Source organism: Nesoenas mayeri (genome assembly GCF_963082525.1).
Source record: "Nesoenas mayeri genome assembly, chromosome: 3".
In the NCBI taxonomy this organism is placed as follows: domain Eukaryota; kingdom Metazoa; phylum Chordata; class Aves; order Columbiformes; family Columbidae; genus Nesoenas; species Nesoenas mayeri.
In genome coordinates, this window is record NC_137544.1 from 82,637,505 (window position 1) to 82,653,991 (window position 16,487).

Genomic DNA, 16,487 nt, shown 5'->3' on the forward strand with positions numbered 1-16,487 from the left:
CAAATACTGGATTCACATGATGAAAGCGCGACTCAAAAGATTTTTGCCCTATACATATAACCATGTTAAATTGTGAGATTATACAAGTGATATATCTCTAACAGAGCAACCATCAGTTTAGCTTTTTAAAGAAACACAAGTATTTCAGCATGTACACAGTAATGAGTTTAGAACTGTCCAACATCATCGCTTTCATACATTCTCTTCCTCTTTATAGCCTTAAAGGGATTTTAGACCTTGATGGCAACAATCCCAAAACAAGAGTAAAATGAATTTATTTTATTGCAAACAAACGTCTAGAGTTAAATTTCTCCACCCACTTTCTTTAAAGAGAATAGGAATCAGCAGGCTAAGGAGATACACCCATTTGAGAATTGACATGATTAAAAATTAGATATAAAATGGGTGACTCACAGTTTCATTAGCTTACAAAATGGTGGAGTAACTACTACAAGCACACTAGGTATACAGTATTTCGTGGGGAAAAGAGAGTTATACAGACACACAGCTAACTTCATATAGATCCCATTAGACAACTGGATTTACAACAAGTTTTGTTTAATAAGAAATGGGCAAAGCCAGCTTCTTTTCAGAATCAAAATGCAGAACAAATGGAAAAGAAATTATGGTGTTGTACCTTCACAAGTTTGAGCCTCCACAAATAATGCAACCAAGTTTTACAACTTTAAGAGCTTCTACATACACTCCACCTTCACTATTCAGCCCCAGGTTTCCTCTTTGTCCCCAACATCTTACTGACTTCCAAATGTTACAAAAAAGTCCTAGTTATTGCCAGAAACTTTCACCTGCCCCATCTCCCCTCCCCACCCAGTAGCTTCACAGAGAGGATGGAGTGTAATATGGAGCTTTACATGATCTCATGGTATTCATGAGGGCTACTAACAAGCCTCCATACAAATCTGGTTGCTAACTTTACTATTGTATTGTGACATGACTCACGACTGTTTCTTAGAAATCGGGGAATGGGGAAAAAGGAGAAAATTCTTTAATAAAAAGACACCAGGTACAAAGCAACGTTTTACTTTTGTTGTGGTAAAAAAAAAGTCACATTTTACAGATAAAATGTAGAACCCTGAAATACTGACACATTCTCTTATCGTGCACAATGCTGAGGTTCTCTTACGAATCACTTTAAAACTGCAATTAAAAATGTACAAAAAAAGAAAAGAAAAAAATCAACCCACAAAGCTTCTAAAAAAGGAACCCGCAGGCACTTCCTCTTGTGGAATGTTTAAAAAGTTAGCCTACTAAAGAAAACAGTCGACTTCTTGTGAAGGTTTTGGAGAAATATGTATCAGTTCATTTATTTGGGTATTCAATAATATCCTTGGTGATAATGCTGACTCCATGGCTTCTGACCCCAGAATTGCTGCAATAAATGGATAAATGGTTAATTTTAACCTCTAATCACATAAGAGTTATATTTCTCACACAAGTGTTTAACAAACGTCTAGTTCTCCTGGCACTTGAGAAGATTAAAGTCCTCTCAAATAGCAGCAAGTTCTTAAACAACTTACAGCAGTTCACAGTAGTAATGTGAAGCCAAATACTACATGCCATTAAGACCAATAAGCCATAGCTGATATTTGATAGATCAAGAGCATGAAGCCAGATTAAGTCTTGCACAGAAAAACTATTTATAGTGACATTACCTAGCATTAAAAGATTTTGTTGTCCAGTTTCCATTACACAACTCATTATTTCAGACAGCGTTTTGAATCATTCAAGTTAATCAGTTAAAAGGTAAAATGATGACTACTTACACCCTGCTGCCACTGGTTGTAGCCCTGAGATTGGTTTTTGTAGCCACGATTATTTCCCCTTCCTCTGAAGTTCTGCAAGAGAACAACAGTTTTTAACTACTTCACTTATACAGATTTTTCAGAAGTGTACTAATACCAATCTATTACCACCAAAATATCACATACCACATAGAATCTTTCAAATACAAAGTATTTGGCCTAGGTTAAAAAAAACCAAACCAACCAACCTCCCTGAAAAACACTAGAATATCAGAAGCCTCCCCCTCCAAGAAACTGCTTTTTGAACATGGGGCAAGGACCTCAGAATTTATTAGCCAGCTCAAACCATTGTTGCCAGTGGTCTGGAAAGCTGGCTAATCCAGTTTTGACTCACCCTATTTCCAGCTGCTAAACTGCACCAGGACAACTAAAAATACAAGAGCTTGCCTATTTTTAGTTAGGAAAGGCTGTAGTTGCTCCAAGGTTGTGTTATCTGATCAGACAAAAGGATATGGGTCATACAACCGAAAATAGAAGAGCTAGTCCACAAAACTTCAAACACAAGTTATAGTACAAAAAAGGGGACATGGATATTAGTAGATAAAATATTACATTTCCCATTTGTCAGTATCAGACAAACCTGAGCCATGTTTACTAGCTTGGGCTCCATCTACTGGCTCTTCAGTAATCCAAATTATGTTTTCAAATGCTTCCACTGGTATTCCATCAGTTAATACCTAGGCTACTATGTCTTTACTAGCTGTGTTTGATACCCAAAACCAAAACAAAGACTCCTGAGAGCTATTTCCAGAAAGTTCCCTAAATGCTTGATATAGATACACCTTGACCATAAGGCCAAACAATGGTTACTACTATCTGGAGAGAGAGAAAAAAAATAAACAGAAATCAAATACAAGTCTTCACACACATGCCCTAAAAATCTTCATCTTTAACTGGACAAAGGTCCAGTCTGAACACAGAACTTCCACATGAGAATTTCTTACGCAACATCCAGAGCTCCAGGCACCAACACTGAACTAGAAATGTAGGCCTTTTAGTGTGGAATTAGGGTAGTACCATAATCAGCTTTGTCGTTACTTGCAGCCACCAAACCTTTCAAACATCATCCAAAGTACTGCAGTTCAACTAATAAATCCCTCCGAAAGCATCACCTGGTTGTAGTTCCCCCTGTTGGGCATTCCACCTCTGTTATAGTTTCCTCTGTTTGAGTAGCCACCTCTGCTTGGAAAGACAGGGCCACGAGGATATGGGTAGCCAATGGCACCGCTGCTGCCACCACCACCACCGCCACCTCCACCACCTCGCTGGGGCATGTTGCCTCCCCTCCTGTTGTATCCACCACGATTGCCAGGGACTGCAGGGAGAAAGTTACTTCCATCAAGTAATTGTTCAATCTGAAGTATTTTGTACGTGAAGATTATTGTTTCGAATAATGATGGTATAGAAACAAGGTGTCCAAATTCAGTGCAAAACTTTCAATGCAAATATTAAGTCATTTGGTCAGTGAAAGATGTTAATTTTACCATGCACTAGCCTCCAATAGACTAGTATACAGGCAAATACCAAACCTCACATAAAGACTCCAAAGCTGTGCCTTACATCGCACAAATAGTATAATCCACAATTTTGGCAATCCTCACTTTTAAGTTGGACAATTAATCTTTTCTTTTTTAACTAACTGAAACTGAAATCAAGGTTCCCAATACATAGTAATTGCAATGCAAGTACTACAAGCTTCCCCCCAGCCAGCAGCAGCAACCTCCAAAACCTAAAGGCCCATTTCTAGGCTCACCTCCTCCTCTGAAGTTGCCTCGCATGTTAAATCCTCCACGACCTCTCTGACCCCTATTAAATTGATTTTTATTGCTCTTCTTGTTCTTCTTTGAGCCAGTGTTCTGTTTCTTTTCTGGCGGAAGAGATTTCTTACTTTCTTCTTTATATTGTTCCAAAAGCTTCTGAGCTTCTTCTTTTTGCAACTCTACATAGATTATTTCATCAAAGCATTCTGCTACCTCTGGCAGTGTGAAGTTCCCTATAATTGCAAAAACACTGAGTATTCAGCATCTACATTCAGCTACAATCAAAGCCATCATTCAACCACCTTTCCCCCATTCTTCCTCCCACCCCCTGCATTCCCTCAGCATAGGGACAAACTTACATAATTTGAGCATTTAAGAAAGGTTAACAGTGACAAAAGAAATAAACAGGTCTTCATGGAGTTGCCAGTACTGTTCCAAACCTTGAAAACATTCTGCCTATATCTTTTTTTTTTCTTTTGTGAGCCTCCACTCAGAGCACCGGTTTCTGCCAAATAAGTCACTTATATAGGGCACTTTATGCCAAGACAGCTTTGTGCATCTGCATGAAGCATATCAGCATAACTGAGTAGTGTTAAGGACTGCAGCAGAGGGAACACAATATAGTGTTATCCTACAAGTTACAATAGTCTTCCAGTTTTGTTTAAGTACAGCTGTTTCAGATAAAGTGATCTTTTAGACGTCATGTTTACTTAATCCTTTACACAGATAGTCAGCATCCTAAAACACAGTATAGGATTATGTTCCATGCCTTTCATTTTGAGAACTGCATGCTCTGGAAGATCTTTTCCCTCCACCTCTGCCTTCTTTTGTGTTCTTTGCTTGTAGTCTTCATCTTTTGGGCAAACAACAACTGCTTTGCGCTGGAAGCCTGCAAACAGGCACATTTTTCTCCTCTGCGCAGCTGCAGACACATTTGTCTGAAAAAAATGCAGTAACTTACTACACGTAGCTGTCATTGTAAGAGTTAAGGAAGTCAACTTATGGTGTATAGACTTCACTTCTACAAGAGCTTGCAATGAAGTTTACAAATAACTGGACATAAAGATGCTGCATAATGCAAAGTTACGAGCGCATATCCACGTGTTAAAACACTATTCCTCCCACATCCCATAAATCCAGAGAAGTTCAGACAAGCATTTGTAATAATATCTCAACTTTGTGCCCCCTGAATAAGTATTAAGTCAGCAAGTGAAACAATTGCTATTACAATGTAACTTTAATCCCACTTAATTACTTAACTAGAGCCTACAACAATTTTCCTTAACCATTTTTCACTGAAGCTTCTACCTGATCCAAAATGAAATTCCGCTTCTTACGAGCTGCAATCTCAATGAACTTTCCAAGACACTGTGGAGCTCTCTGCAACAGTGTGTTAAGTTTCCCAGTGTCTGCCATCTGCCGCTTAAAACCTGCAACCTATGGAGAGATTTCCCAGAGTTAAAGAAAATAGCCCTCCCGACATGTGGCTGACATTTTTCTTTGCTAAATGCTTTTCACCTCGCTTCAAGGCTTGTTCAAGTCAATGCCACAGCTACAAACTCATAACTGAAATTCCCAAAGCCTCCATAAGACACAGAACTTTATAAGCAATCAGGAGAATCAATATAGCTGCATCCAAGGTATACTCACTGCATTACTAATTCAAAGCCAAATGTTCTGAGGACAGTGATATACAGAGAAATAGAAATACTTAAATAGTCAACAACAGTTGACGATTTGTTCTATATGACCACAAAGTTTCAGAATCCTGCTGTGCCATGTTTGAGTAGCAGCTCAGCAATAAAAAGCCTTTAATGGTCACTAGCCAACCAGCAGCTGATTTCTCAGATTTCTGTGATATAAAAGAACCCCATGGCAACCAAAGATCTTTAACATATCAACAAATAAACTATCATATTATCACTTACCATCATTTTGTCCATAATAGTATTTGTCCCAAGAATGTTGTATTTCCCAGGATTTGCTGCTGCATGTTTGGTAACCCATGTAGTCTTACCAGCTCCAGGCAAGCCAATCATCATCACCACCTGTGACAACAGGTTCTGTACTTGAGATACTAGTCCAAACATTTTCTTTAATATGCAACTTAGACCAGCAAGCCTAATAGGAACTGAGTGGGGGACATGGGGGGATGAGGGAGTTGAAGAGTCACAGGACACCAAGTATTAAAGCCTCCGAACAAAAAGGTCAGAGTATCATACAATTGCTTTTTAAACCCCACTACTTCTGTTGATCCTTCTCAACAATTTTAACAAGAAACTCACCTCACAATCTTTCTTTTGCTCAGGTCCTTTTGGTCCTCGGACCCTATCCTCCAGGGGAACCTTCTGGATGAAGGTATACTCTTCAGGTACAGGAAAATAAGGTTCCTCCTTCTGACCAAAGTTGAACTCAACTGCACAGTTATGGCAGAGAACATGTGGGAAGAGTGGCCGCCCATCAAGAACTTCCTTACTTATTTTGAATGCAACACCAAGCTCTTGGCCATTCTTGGAATATGAGAGTTCCACTTCATCACCATCAAAATTCTGGTTTTCAAACAAAGCATTAGTTTGGATAAAATTACTCACCTCACACTATAAAGTTATATTAGTAATTTCACTATATTGGCTATATTCACACAACTTCTGTAACACTGCTACATCATAAAGGAACTACTTAAAAAGTTATCTTACTGGCAATGATTATCTTGTTTACGACCTGATTTTTTAAGGCTTTAAAGACATTTGTCTGTGAATATGAAATCTTAGCATGTTCACAGCTGCCACTGTTGATAATTCCTGCTATTCCTACCACCTCCCTAGGTTAAACAACTTGCCTTGCTCCAAGTTTTCCTGTATTTGATTTACTGCTTCTCACATCAAAGCAGTGTAAAAATTCAAGGATGTTTTCCCTCAAAAGAAAACAGAAGTAAAAACTTACAGCAAAACATCCAATCACATCATTTTCATCAAACTTCTCACCAAAGTCTTCAGTCTCACAATTGCATGTCTTTATTCCTTTTAGAGAATACCCATAGGAAAATTCTTCTTCACCTGATGAAATAATTTAAACTTATTAAAAATAGGCATTTTCACCTAACCTCTTAGAAATACTATCACTTTGCAGCTACTTAAGTAAGGTGCTGTTCAGAATGCTTTGCTTAATGCCAAAACAAGCTATAACCCATAAAGAGCTACAGTTTATTTTTATATTCAAGAATACTCTCACTTGAGATGGAACAGCAGTGTTACCCCCATCCCAGCTTTAAGAGCCTTATGCTGCTGGTTCCATATTCATGTTGACTAAGTCTGAACTGCCAGATAAAGACACGACCCAAGTATTTTTAAACTCCGAAGACCTGATTATGCACCGGTATACCTGAAGCGTAGTTAGTCAGAAAGGTTTTCTGACTTTAGTCTCCAGTAGCACTTACCCCTCCCCATTTTAAAGGGAGTTTAGCAGACATTCAGCCTATGCGACAGCTGAGGATGAAGCTGCAAGGAACAAGCTAACAGCAAGTGTCAAATACAAGGATTAAGGTGGAACTTAATTACTTAACTAAAAAGCTGCTGATATCAGAACACACCAATTAATATACATTTCCAACAAAGATACGTCTCAGCAGCAGGTTTTAGTTATAAATACCATTATATTCAGTTCCCATATATCTAATGAAATTGTACTTCTTTCTTCCTAACTACTTTCAGAAATAAAGATTCCCACCTCAAGCCAAAAGAATGATAATGTAGTTAACAAGGATTTTTTTCTTCACTGGTGACATCTTACACCACATCCTGGCCTCAAAAAAAAAAAAAAAAAAAGCCAAACCAAACCACCCTCTTCCTATTTATGACACTATATGAAAAGGAGAAATCCTTCATCTTGTCAGGCCTTCAAGAATGTTCTCCACAATCCATACTTGACCACCAAAAGAATTAACTCTCAAATCATGCAATCTTTACAGGTTTGAATGCTTTATGACTTTCTTTGGTTCCAATAAAACTTTTCAAGTTAAGACCACTTTTCAGAACACATGGACTATAACCACTATGCTTTCCCACCTGCTTAAGAAAAAGTGACTTTAAACTTCCACGTACACCGTAAATAATACGAAAGCAATCAAATGTTTAGGTCTTACCAAGCAACATTCCACTTGTGTTCAGTGACCAGCCAACTCGCACTTCATGTATGTCAATGTCTTTTGTATACAGATGTTTAACAGGAATCTTTTCTGTAACCTATTTTTAAATTATTAATTAAAAGGCATGTAGTATTTATTAAACACTAACAAGATGGAAACACAAAGGTGTCATCTGGAACCTTTACACTTCGGTTAAATCTTTGCTAAAACTGACTCATCATCTTCTGCAGAAGTAAAACATGCTTAAGTATGTGAAATCACAAGCCAAACACTAGTTACATCTCCTGACTGAGCAATGAAGATCCAAAATACCATATAACTTCAAGGCACTTCATCATAGCAGTCCCTCTCAGTGGCTAAAAGCCCTAATCCTTTTGATATGGTACTAAGATCATAGGATGAATATATATATATATATATTTTTATTTTTATTTTTTTTTTTTTTACACAATTGCCATAAAGTTGGGCTTAACAGTAAGTTACTTTGCAAATAAAATGTGGTAATGGATAAAAAAATGCTTTATCAGAGACTGGGGAAAATATTCTAATATTCTAATATTTCTAATTGCCTTTACAAACTTCACTGAACTAAAGTGAAAAACTGATCAGTTTCCTACCAGCTCCCACAACTATTGGAGTCAGGTCAAACTGATTTGAAAGTGAACAGGGCAATAAATACTGATACCAATTTCACTTTGTTGGCCTTCCAAGGTTACAGGTACCAACAGACATAGAAATCACAGAGAAGGGCATCACTACCCACTCCTCATGGTAGTGGTTAGATTCGAAAGTACTACAGGAAGAGGCCAGAGTAAGCATTTATATATACAAAGGCACAACATATGCCAAAAAGCCTTTAATATCACTAAATTAAAAAAAAAATACAACAAACATGAATTTTTTGGTGCCTCCAGTTATTCTTTTGTCAGTAAGTTGGAGAAGCATGTTTATTACAAGGCTGACTGCTCTTTGGCATTCTTGCCCTCTAGAAGAACTCTTCCTCTCAGAATTCAAGTACCTCCTCAACACTGGCATTCAACGCATACACAAGTCAGGACTATTCAGGCTGGAAGGGACCTCTGCAGGTCACCTAGCCCAAATCCCTGCTCAGAGCAGATCAAACTCAAAGACCAAGTAGGAACAAGAGAAAGGACTGCTGGGATAATTTGTATCACTTTAAAACAAACCAACAAAAGCCAAGCTTTCTGTAATCTTCAGGAAGTACACACAAACTTCTGGCTAGTGAGTATCAAAATTATCTAAGTGTTGATGCATGAGGTGTCAAAAATTCTTGGTTCAAGACAGAGACTTAGAAGTTACACACTCAGGGCAAAAGCAAGCGCCTTTTTTGTTGTCATTGTTAAATGAAAGTTCTTATATAAGATGAAGCACTTTTGCAAACTGAATCATATTTTATAGAAAATAATTTCAAATATGGTATTAAGTTCTATTAAACTGAATTAGTTTCAACTAAGTACAAAAACTTGGCAAGTTTAAGCAACACTATATTTAAGCATGAAACAGTCTCCCATAAAACATCAGTTTAACTCACCTTCATCTCAAAGCAGACTTTGCCTTTAGAAACTCCATAGGAGGCTCTTCCTCCAGCCCAAAGAAAGGCAAAGCTTTCCATGGTCAGAGAGGAAGCACTAAACCGGTCTCTTGAGATTTTAAAATGCAGGTCACAGTTATCTGTCAACACAAAAATCATTGTTTATTCTTACTACAACAGTACAGCTGTTTAATTTTATGCATTAAAAGTTATTTCAGCTTATAAGGGTGATTTTCAAGATAAACTCCCAGCAAGTGCTCAGCCATCTTTCAGGAAAGCAACTGAACACATACCTAGCAGACTGAAGCTCAGCCGAAGATCTTAAAAAAGCTAGCTAACAAGAGTAACTTTCAAGATGGCATCTTCACTTCTGTCACCAAAATCCCCTATTTTTTCCATCTGCTTAAAAGCTTTGATTGAATTTCATCTATTTGAACATTTCTGGTCAGTTACCCGAGATATTTCCATCAATATAGAGCAAAGAAATCTGCACCATGCTCTTTGCATTATTTACTAGAAACCTCTTTTTGAAGTCTTCTTACCCCTTATGCCCAAATCTGAGGGCAGCTGAGAAGAGAAACACAGGTACTCTTAAGTACTCAAAGTAGTACTGTCTTTGGTTAATATAGTTATTTAGCAAGGCCAATTAGATCAAGCCAAATGCAGATAGGTTAAGCTCGCAGAATGTGATAAGAAAACCTCTTTCACCTACGTAACATGATCTGCACTATGAATTCACCTATCACTCTAAGAACTTAAGTGGAACCTTTGTTTAATGGACATCTTCAGAGCTGTAGCACCATGAAGTTTCAAATTAATCTTCTAGTAGGTTTCAAAAAGACAATGCAAAATGGTAGCATGAGGTATAGCATATAGCACTTGAATTCCCCAGAGGAAGGAATCCATAGAAAAAACTCCAAACCTATTTGACAGTTACAAGAAAGGAACAAAATTAACAAGCAGTGAGTTCTGTCCTGGTATAAGGTCTGCATGCTGTCCAAGCACACTAAAATGCAATCTTTCCTGTATTACTGGTAACTCTCATGTATGAGATCTTGGTTTGTTTGCATAAAGCCACCCTCTGTTGCAACTACAATATTTGTGATCCAAGCATTTCCTCATTAGTGATTCTTTTAATTGTTGCATGAAAACCAGATAAAACCATACAGAAGAAACCCACCAGTGTAGGTTATTTTTAAATTCTGTTCTCATTTGTTCTAAAGTTGCAGGTTACTTGTAAGAGACAGGTAATAAAGAGTATTTAAAGATGTTAAACTTCTCGTATGTCCACATCATCATGGTCCAGAAAAGAAAGCACCAAGTTGTTACACAATTCAATATTAAGCTATGTTGGATGCTGATCTTCAAGTAGTCTGTTGACACATCAAATCACAAAGTTTATCCAGTAACAAAACTTTCTACTAGGAATAATAATGAAAAGTAGCTATTACTCAGTTATTGGGAAAAACAGAAGCTTTCACAGAGGTGGCTACTCACCAGGTCAACAGTTAGAAACTTCAGATTTACAGATAATGCCAAAATTTAAGCTTTCCTTCAATGGCATTTTAATAATCCAACAAGTTCAAGCAACACTTATCGAACTTCAATATTGCGATAGGTCCTTACACTTACCCTCAAAACCACAAATGTATCACCCTCCCTGCCCCCAACTCCCAGACTGCATGAACGGGTACTTTCTCAGGAGGCCTTACCTGACTTTGTTAGCTTTATCACAAAACATGAAAAAATACTGCACTGGCTGACACATAAACAGGGCCTCATCAAGATATGCAGGTAATTTACGTCACAAATTGTACCACTGTAACCATCTACACTGTTTTTGACCCATACAGCTTTCCAAAGTGAAAAGCTCATTTACCATACAATTAGTTTCTCAAACTGTTTTTAGGGTATTCTACGCTCACTCTACACTTGGCCAGCTTAGTTTCCATACCACATTAGTAATATGGTTAAGATTTCTTCAGAAAATTGTAGGATACCATGGATTTCATGGGAAAACCAAGCTTACTACTGCTAATATAAAGACCCATGTATCCTCTTGTTCTTTTGTATATATACTGAAAATGGGTGGAAACACCTTTTCTGTTTTTTTTTAAGTTACTTAGTAATGAAAGTCAACAAATGTATTCACCCTACATTTCAGAAAGTGTGTTTATAAGAACAGATCTTTCCACAGTAAACGAAAGCATGTTTACTCACAAGTATCAAGACAAACCACTGTGTCATCAAAATGTTCATCTTCTTCTTCAACAGGTGGTTGAGGGGACTTGGCTCTGAACAAAACAGAAACCCAAGAAACACGATTAATGTTACATGTATTTTCAGTGTTGAAATAAGCATTTCTGCACCTTATTTCTCCTCATTCACAAAATGCTGCCCAGCACCAAGTTTACTCACCTGCTGTACTTGTTTTCTTCAATGTATTCAAAATATCCACGGCCATGATCTTCACGTGGTCTCTTCACTCCCCTCTTTTTCTCACCAGGTTTTTGTTCAGTTTTAGCTTCTCCTGTAACAGAAATAATTATTTATTTTAATTAATTAACTCTTTAATTGTGCATAAAGTCCTATATGATTGTTCCAACGTTGGAAACTGTAAGAACCTACAAGACAAAAGCAATAGTATCCTAAAGGATTTTGCTTTGTATGAAGATAAAAAGCTGCATCTGGAATTTTCTCGGAAGACTCAAAACTTGTCTGCTAAATCACGTGGGATCCGCGACAGAAGTGGGCAGTGCGGCAGTGGGTGCAGCCCCGATGGTAAGATCCCCACAGGAAAGCCAGACCGCTCCCATGCGGTTTAAAAAAAAAAAAAAAAAAGAAAAAAAGGCGGACAAAAAGCTCTCCGCGGCGTCATACCCGCACCCTCCCCCTCCGAACAGAACGTTCCCAGCCGCTCGCAAGGACACCGGGCGACCCGCACGACTGCGCCTCCTCTCGGCAGCCCGTGTGCGCGGCCCGGGCGGGAGCCCCGCGCGGGGCCGCCCGGCTGCCTGCAGGGCAGGGATTCCGCCTCCGCCCGCCTCCATTGTACCTGGCCTTCCCAACGCCATCCCGTGCGGCGCCCAGCCCGGAAGTGACGTCACGCCGCCGAGCGCTCCTCAGCACAACACAGCGCGCCCCAGCGGCCCCTCCGCCGCCGCCCCTCCCCCCGCGGCCCCTTCCCCGCACCTCCCCCGCTACGGCCCCTCCTCCTCCGGCCCCGCGCGGGACCCCCCTCCCCCCGCCCGCGGCCCAGCGCAGCGCCTGGAGAGCAGCACGCGGTGCCGCGCGGGGGGCGGTGGAACCCACATTCCCCCCCCGCGGGGGAGGCGCCGCCGTCGCGCCCGCTCTCGCGCCGGCTGCGAACGTCCTCCCGCGCGCGCCCCGGAAACCGCCCTGCTGGCCGTTACCCGCCCCCCCCCCCCCCCCGCAACGGGGGAGTTCCCCAGGGCGGGGGGATTAACAGGCTTTCCCCCCCCCCCCCATCCCCGCCGCGCACACTCACCCCCGCTGGCCTGAGCCCCGGGGCGGCCGCCGCCACCGCCACCTTCCGCTTTCTTCTGCTGCTGCTGCTGCTTGGCGGGGCCCGCCGGGCCGGAGGGGGCCGCCGCTGGGGTCCCCGAGGCGCCGCCAGGGCTTTTGCCGGGGGCTTCTTTAGCGGCGCCGCGCGGCTGGATAAGCGGCGGGGGCTGCTGGGGCTGCGGCTGCGGCGGCTGCTGGTCCCCGTGCCCGTTGGCGTCCCCGGCCGCGGCCTCCTCCTCGTCGGCAAGCTCGTCCTCCCCCTCTTGGAAACCCTGGTCGTCTCCGTTCTCATCCTCCTCCTCCTCCTCCTCTTCCTCCTCCTCGCCGCCCGCCTCCTCTTCCATGGGGCCGCCTCCGGCCCCCGCCCGCTCGCCGTTCTCCTCGCCCAGCTCCATGGCGTCGCCATCGGCGGCCTCCAGCCCTTCCTCGTCGTCGTCCTCCGCGGTGGAGGCCGCGGCCTGGTCGGGGCCTCCTCCTTGGTGGAGCTGCGAGGCGCCCCCGCCGCTCTCGGCCGCCTCCCCCTCCATGCTACCGTTGCCAGGCTCAACTGCGCTGCTGGCGAGGCCTCCCCCGCCGGCCTCCTCCATGTCTAGCGCGGCCTGGAGCCGCTCCATGAGCTCGGCCTTGAGGCCCTTATCGGAGAGGCGCCGCTTTTTCAGCTCCTCCTTCAACTCCGACACCTTTAGCTTCTTCACGTTCACGGGCGAGCAGCTCATGGCGGCGGCGGCTCGATCCCTGGGCGGCGCGCGGGCGACTCGGAGCTGGGGCGGACGGCGGCGGCTCTGGGTCGAGGCCCCGGCGGGAGGCGGTGGGTGGGTGGCGCGGCTGGTTCGTGCGGCTGCGGCAGCTGCAGAGCGGACCCGCCTGGCGCCAAATCCTTTCACCGAGCTCGCGAGGGAGACGCGCCTCGCGGGGCCGAGCACGCAGCACTGCCCGCCCCGCCCCCGCGCACGTAGTCCCTCCTCCCCCCCACCCCCGCTACCGTAACGGCCGCCCGCGCGCGCCCGTATACCGTAAATACCCGCCCGAGCGCAACGGCTCCGCGCGCACACCGCCGCCCCCACGCGTGGGGCGCCGGGCGCTGCCACCACGGCCCCGCCGGGCCGCGGAGCGGGGGACGGGGGAAAGGGCAGCTCTCCCTACCGGAGCCGCCCGTTCCGCGCTGACAGCCGTGCCTGCGCCATGTTGGGCAGGCGGCAGCAGGAAGCGCGGCTGCACGCGCCGCTGTTGTCCCCTCTCCGATACACCGCCGGGGCTAAACAACCCGTTCGTGCCTGGAAAACAGTCACCTTGTCACCTGAGCAGGCCCCTGCTCGCCCCTTTGGCGTGGGTTAAACCCGAATAAGGGCCCAGCCCAACTAAACAGCCTCCTGCCCCAGCAGGGGCCGCAGCCTGGCAGCTCCTTCCTTCTTTTGCTCCCTGTTTGGGGCCTAGTCCACACAGCTTGTGGCATAAAGGGCTTGAAAACGCACATCGCTACTCAAAATAGTTACCCTGATACAACCTTGTTAACACAGTTACATAAGGACGAAAATAGAGCTACATGCTTATTCCTTCACCGGCTGCAGCACTACAAAGCATGCAGAGACCTGATCTTTAGACCAGGCCTGGGCTAACAAAGCCACAGGGTTAACAAAGGTTTTTTTTCAAGTGCATTAACTCTCCACCGCATAAGAAGCACTAGTCTGCAGCTCAGCACAGAGGCGATCAGCTAACCAAAACTGCTCAGTCTTCCTTTCCCCGCTCCCACCCCTATCCCCCCGCCTAGGAGGTCTCAGCCACTGAGTTGCCCAGTGGTTGACTTTTTCCAATTTGGTGCAAAGTGACACGAAAACAAACACCAGAGAGGGTTTCACGTGCACAGAAAGGCAGCACTGGTCTACAAGTCTGCTTCCTTAGGGAGGATGGATAACAAGCTGGTTTTCACTTGCAGGAAAAAGAAAAAAGGCAAGTCAGACAACCAGAAAATGAAGTCCTGCTGAATGGAAGGTGTGTTTGGGATGAAGTTGCCTTGTGTTGACACAGGTTGTGTGGCCTCCTGAACCAGAGCAAATTACATTTATCTGCACCAAGAGGAAGGGAGGAGATAGGAGGAGGTCACCATGTATTAACTGCACAAGGAAAGGGCTCTTTTAAGCACATATACACACAGTGCTCTGTCCTCCATTGGGCTGGATCCGTTTAGAGGAAAGATGACTCAGTCAGCAAGGTTAGCTCAACTCCTCACCACACAACAGCTTGTTGGAACAGGGACAGGGAGAGCTCCCTCATGTAATACGTACAGATGAGAAAAAGGTTGCCAAAACCTTTCCTTTACTATAAATGAAAGTGAATAGATTTTTTATCTCAGCCCTGTAGGTCAGAATCATCTCAATAGGGGAGAAAAAAGATAAGACTGCATCAGTGCTGGGGAGAAGTCAGTGTGTGATCAAGCTACACCAATAGAAATCATTACCTTTGTCCATTTCTTCATGACAGAGCTATCTTAGCTAGTCTGCTGAGGTACTCTTGATGTATACTGTTCTGCCAAGGTGGAACAAAAGTAAGCAGGGTCCACCTAGTTAATATTGCAAGATACTGAAGCTTACAGACAGCCCTGCATGGATTTAGATTCCATTTGCCTGTCCAACCTCCACGTTCATTTTTTGAATTTTGAATGTAAAAATTTTAAGATACATTGCAGAGTCTTCATTTCTGATCTTCAGACAGAGCTCTCTGCTTAGACCTTAATCTGGCACAGACCTCACCAGTAAGCCATGTTTCTGGAAGAGCTTCATCAACCTAATAATCTGATCATTCCTCTCACTGCTGCAAACTTTATATAGTGATAGATCCTTTAAAGCCAGTTTTGGATCCCTAAGCCTTACCTTAAATCAGCACATCTACATACATTCACAGCACCTCTGTGTTAGAAAATGCCCTCATTCAGACTCACCCTAGAGCTGCAGTCATCATATGTAATCCCATTCCTAAACAATGTCAGTCTGCCTACTTCAGTAACATGCTCATACTGCTTTATACTCCCGTTACCATGGAGAAACAAAACAGCTAACAGCTTTGAGGCACATCAAGAGATTACTTACTTACCCTAAAGCATTCAAGCCTGTATAAAAGCACAAGTACATAAGGAATTTTTTTTTACCCCTGCAAGTTTAACACAACAAACCTGGGATTTTTTTTTTTTTGGATTGCTAAGGCTATATCTTTATTAAAGCAATTAGAAGGCTAAACTTTCTTTGTAAAGGAGATTAATTCATGCCATAGTAGTAATGGTACTATCTAACCATTCAATTATACTACCAAACAAACATTCGCAAGTGTAGTAGGACAGTACTTTCAAACTACAGTATGCTGTTACCCATTATTACAAAAGTGAGAATCCTAGTTATTTTCAGACATCAAGTGATTTCATTGTGGTAAGAACAGCATTTCTTACAAAGCTAAGTACATAAAATACACACATAAGCGATATAGATGTGTAAACTTAATGACAGCCTCTCAGTGGTTTTTGCTGTTTAATTTAAATACATATTTCTTACACATTTACCTCTGGGAAAAAACTCTAAGATAGCTCCCCTGCCCTCTTTCAGTTCTATGTTTCAAGAGTTTCCCTCTTCCCTATTCACACTTTGAAGGGGAAAAAGAAATTAGGGGGATATGCTCTCCTCATTGCTGTACCCTCT

General features: G+C 42.9%; 1 protein-coding gene across 1 annotated transcript; it reads right to left on the minus strand.

The window, feature by feature from the left end:
* Positions 1–1,025: 1,025 nt before the first annotated feature.
* HNRNPU (heterogeneous nuclear ribonucleoprotein U) lies at positions 1,026–13,741 on the minus strand. Its single transcript, XM_080341328.1, has 14 exons — positions 12,788–13,741; positions 11,698–11,809; positions 11,500–11,573; positions 9,280–9,419; positions 7,725–7,824; positions 6,527–6,639; positions 5,869–6,132; positions 5,512–5,631; positions 4,892–5,020; positions 4,353–4,521; positions 3,577–3,816; positions 2,936–3,138; positions 1,785–1,856; positions 1,026–1,390 (listed from the first exon to the last, which is right to left on the minus strand). Exons 1-14 carry the CDS (start codon positions 13,518–13,520, stop codon positions 1,337–1,339), a joined length of 2,523 nt encoding a protein of 840 aa, XP_080197454.1. The 5' UTR covers positions 13,521–13,741; the 3' UTR covers positions 1,026–1,336.
* Positions 13,742–16,487: the final 2,746 nt, after the last annotated feature.

What these genes read in the sequence shown, in the direction of transcription:
- HNRNPU (XM_080341328.1), bottom strand. Translation starts at nt 13,520, where the DNA reads ATGAGCTGCTCGCCCGTGAACGTGAAGAAGCTAAAGGTGTCGGAGTTG. An exon ending in AGCAAAAGAAAGATTGTGAG is followed by an intron (nt 5,632 to 5,868) that starts GTGAGTTTCTTG and finishes CTGTTGTCACAG; the next exon opens with GTGGTGATGATGATTGGCTT. An exon ending in TGCAGTTCTCAAAATGAAAG is followed by an intron (nt 3,817 to 4,352) that starts GCATGGAACATA and finishes TTGCAATTATAG; the next exon opens with GGAACTTCACACTGCCAGAG.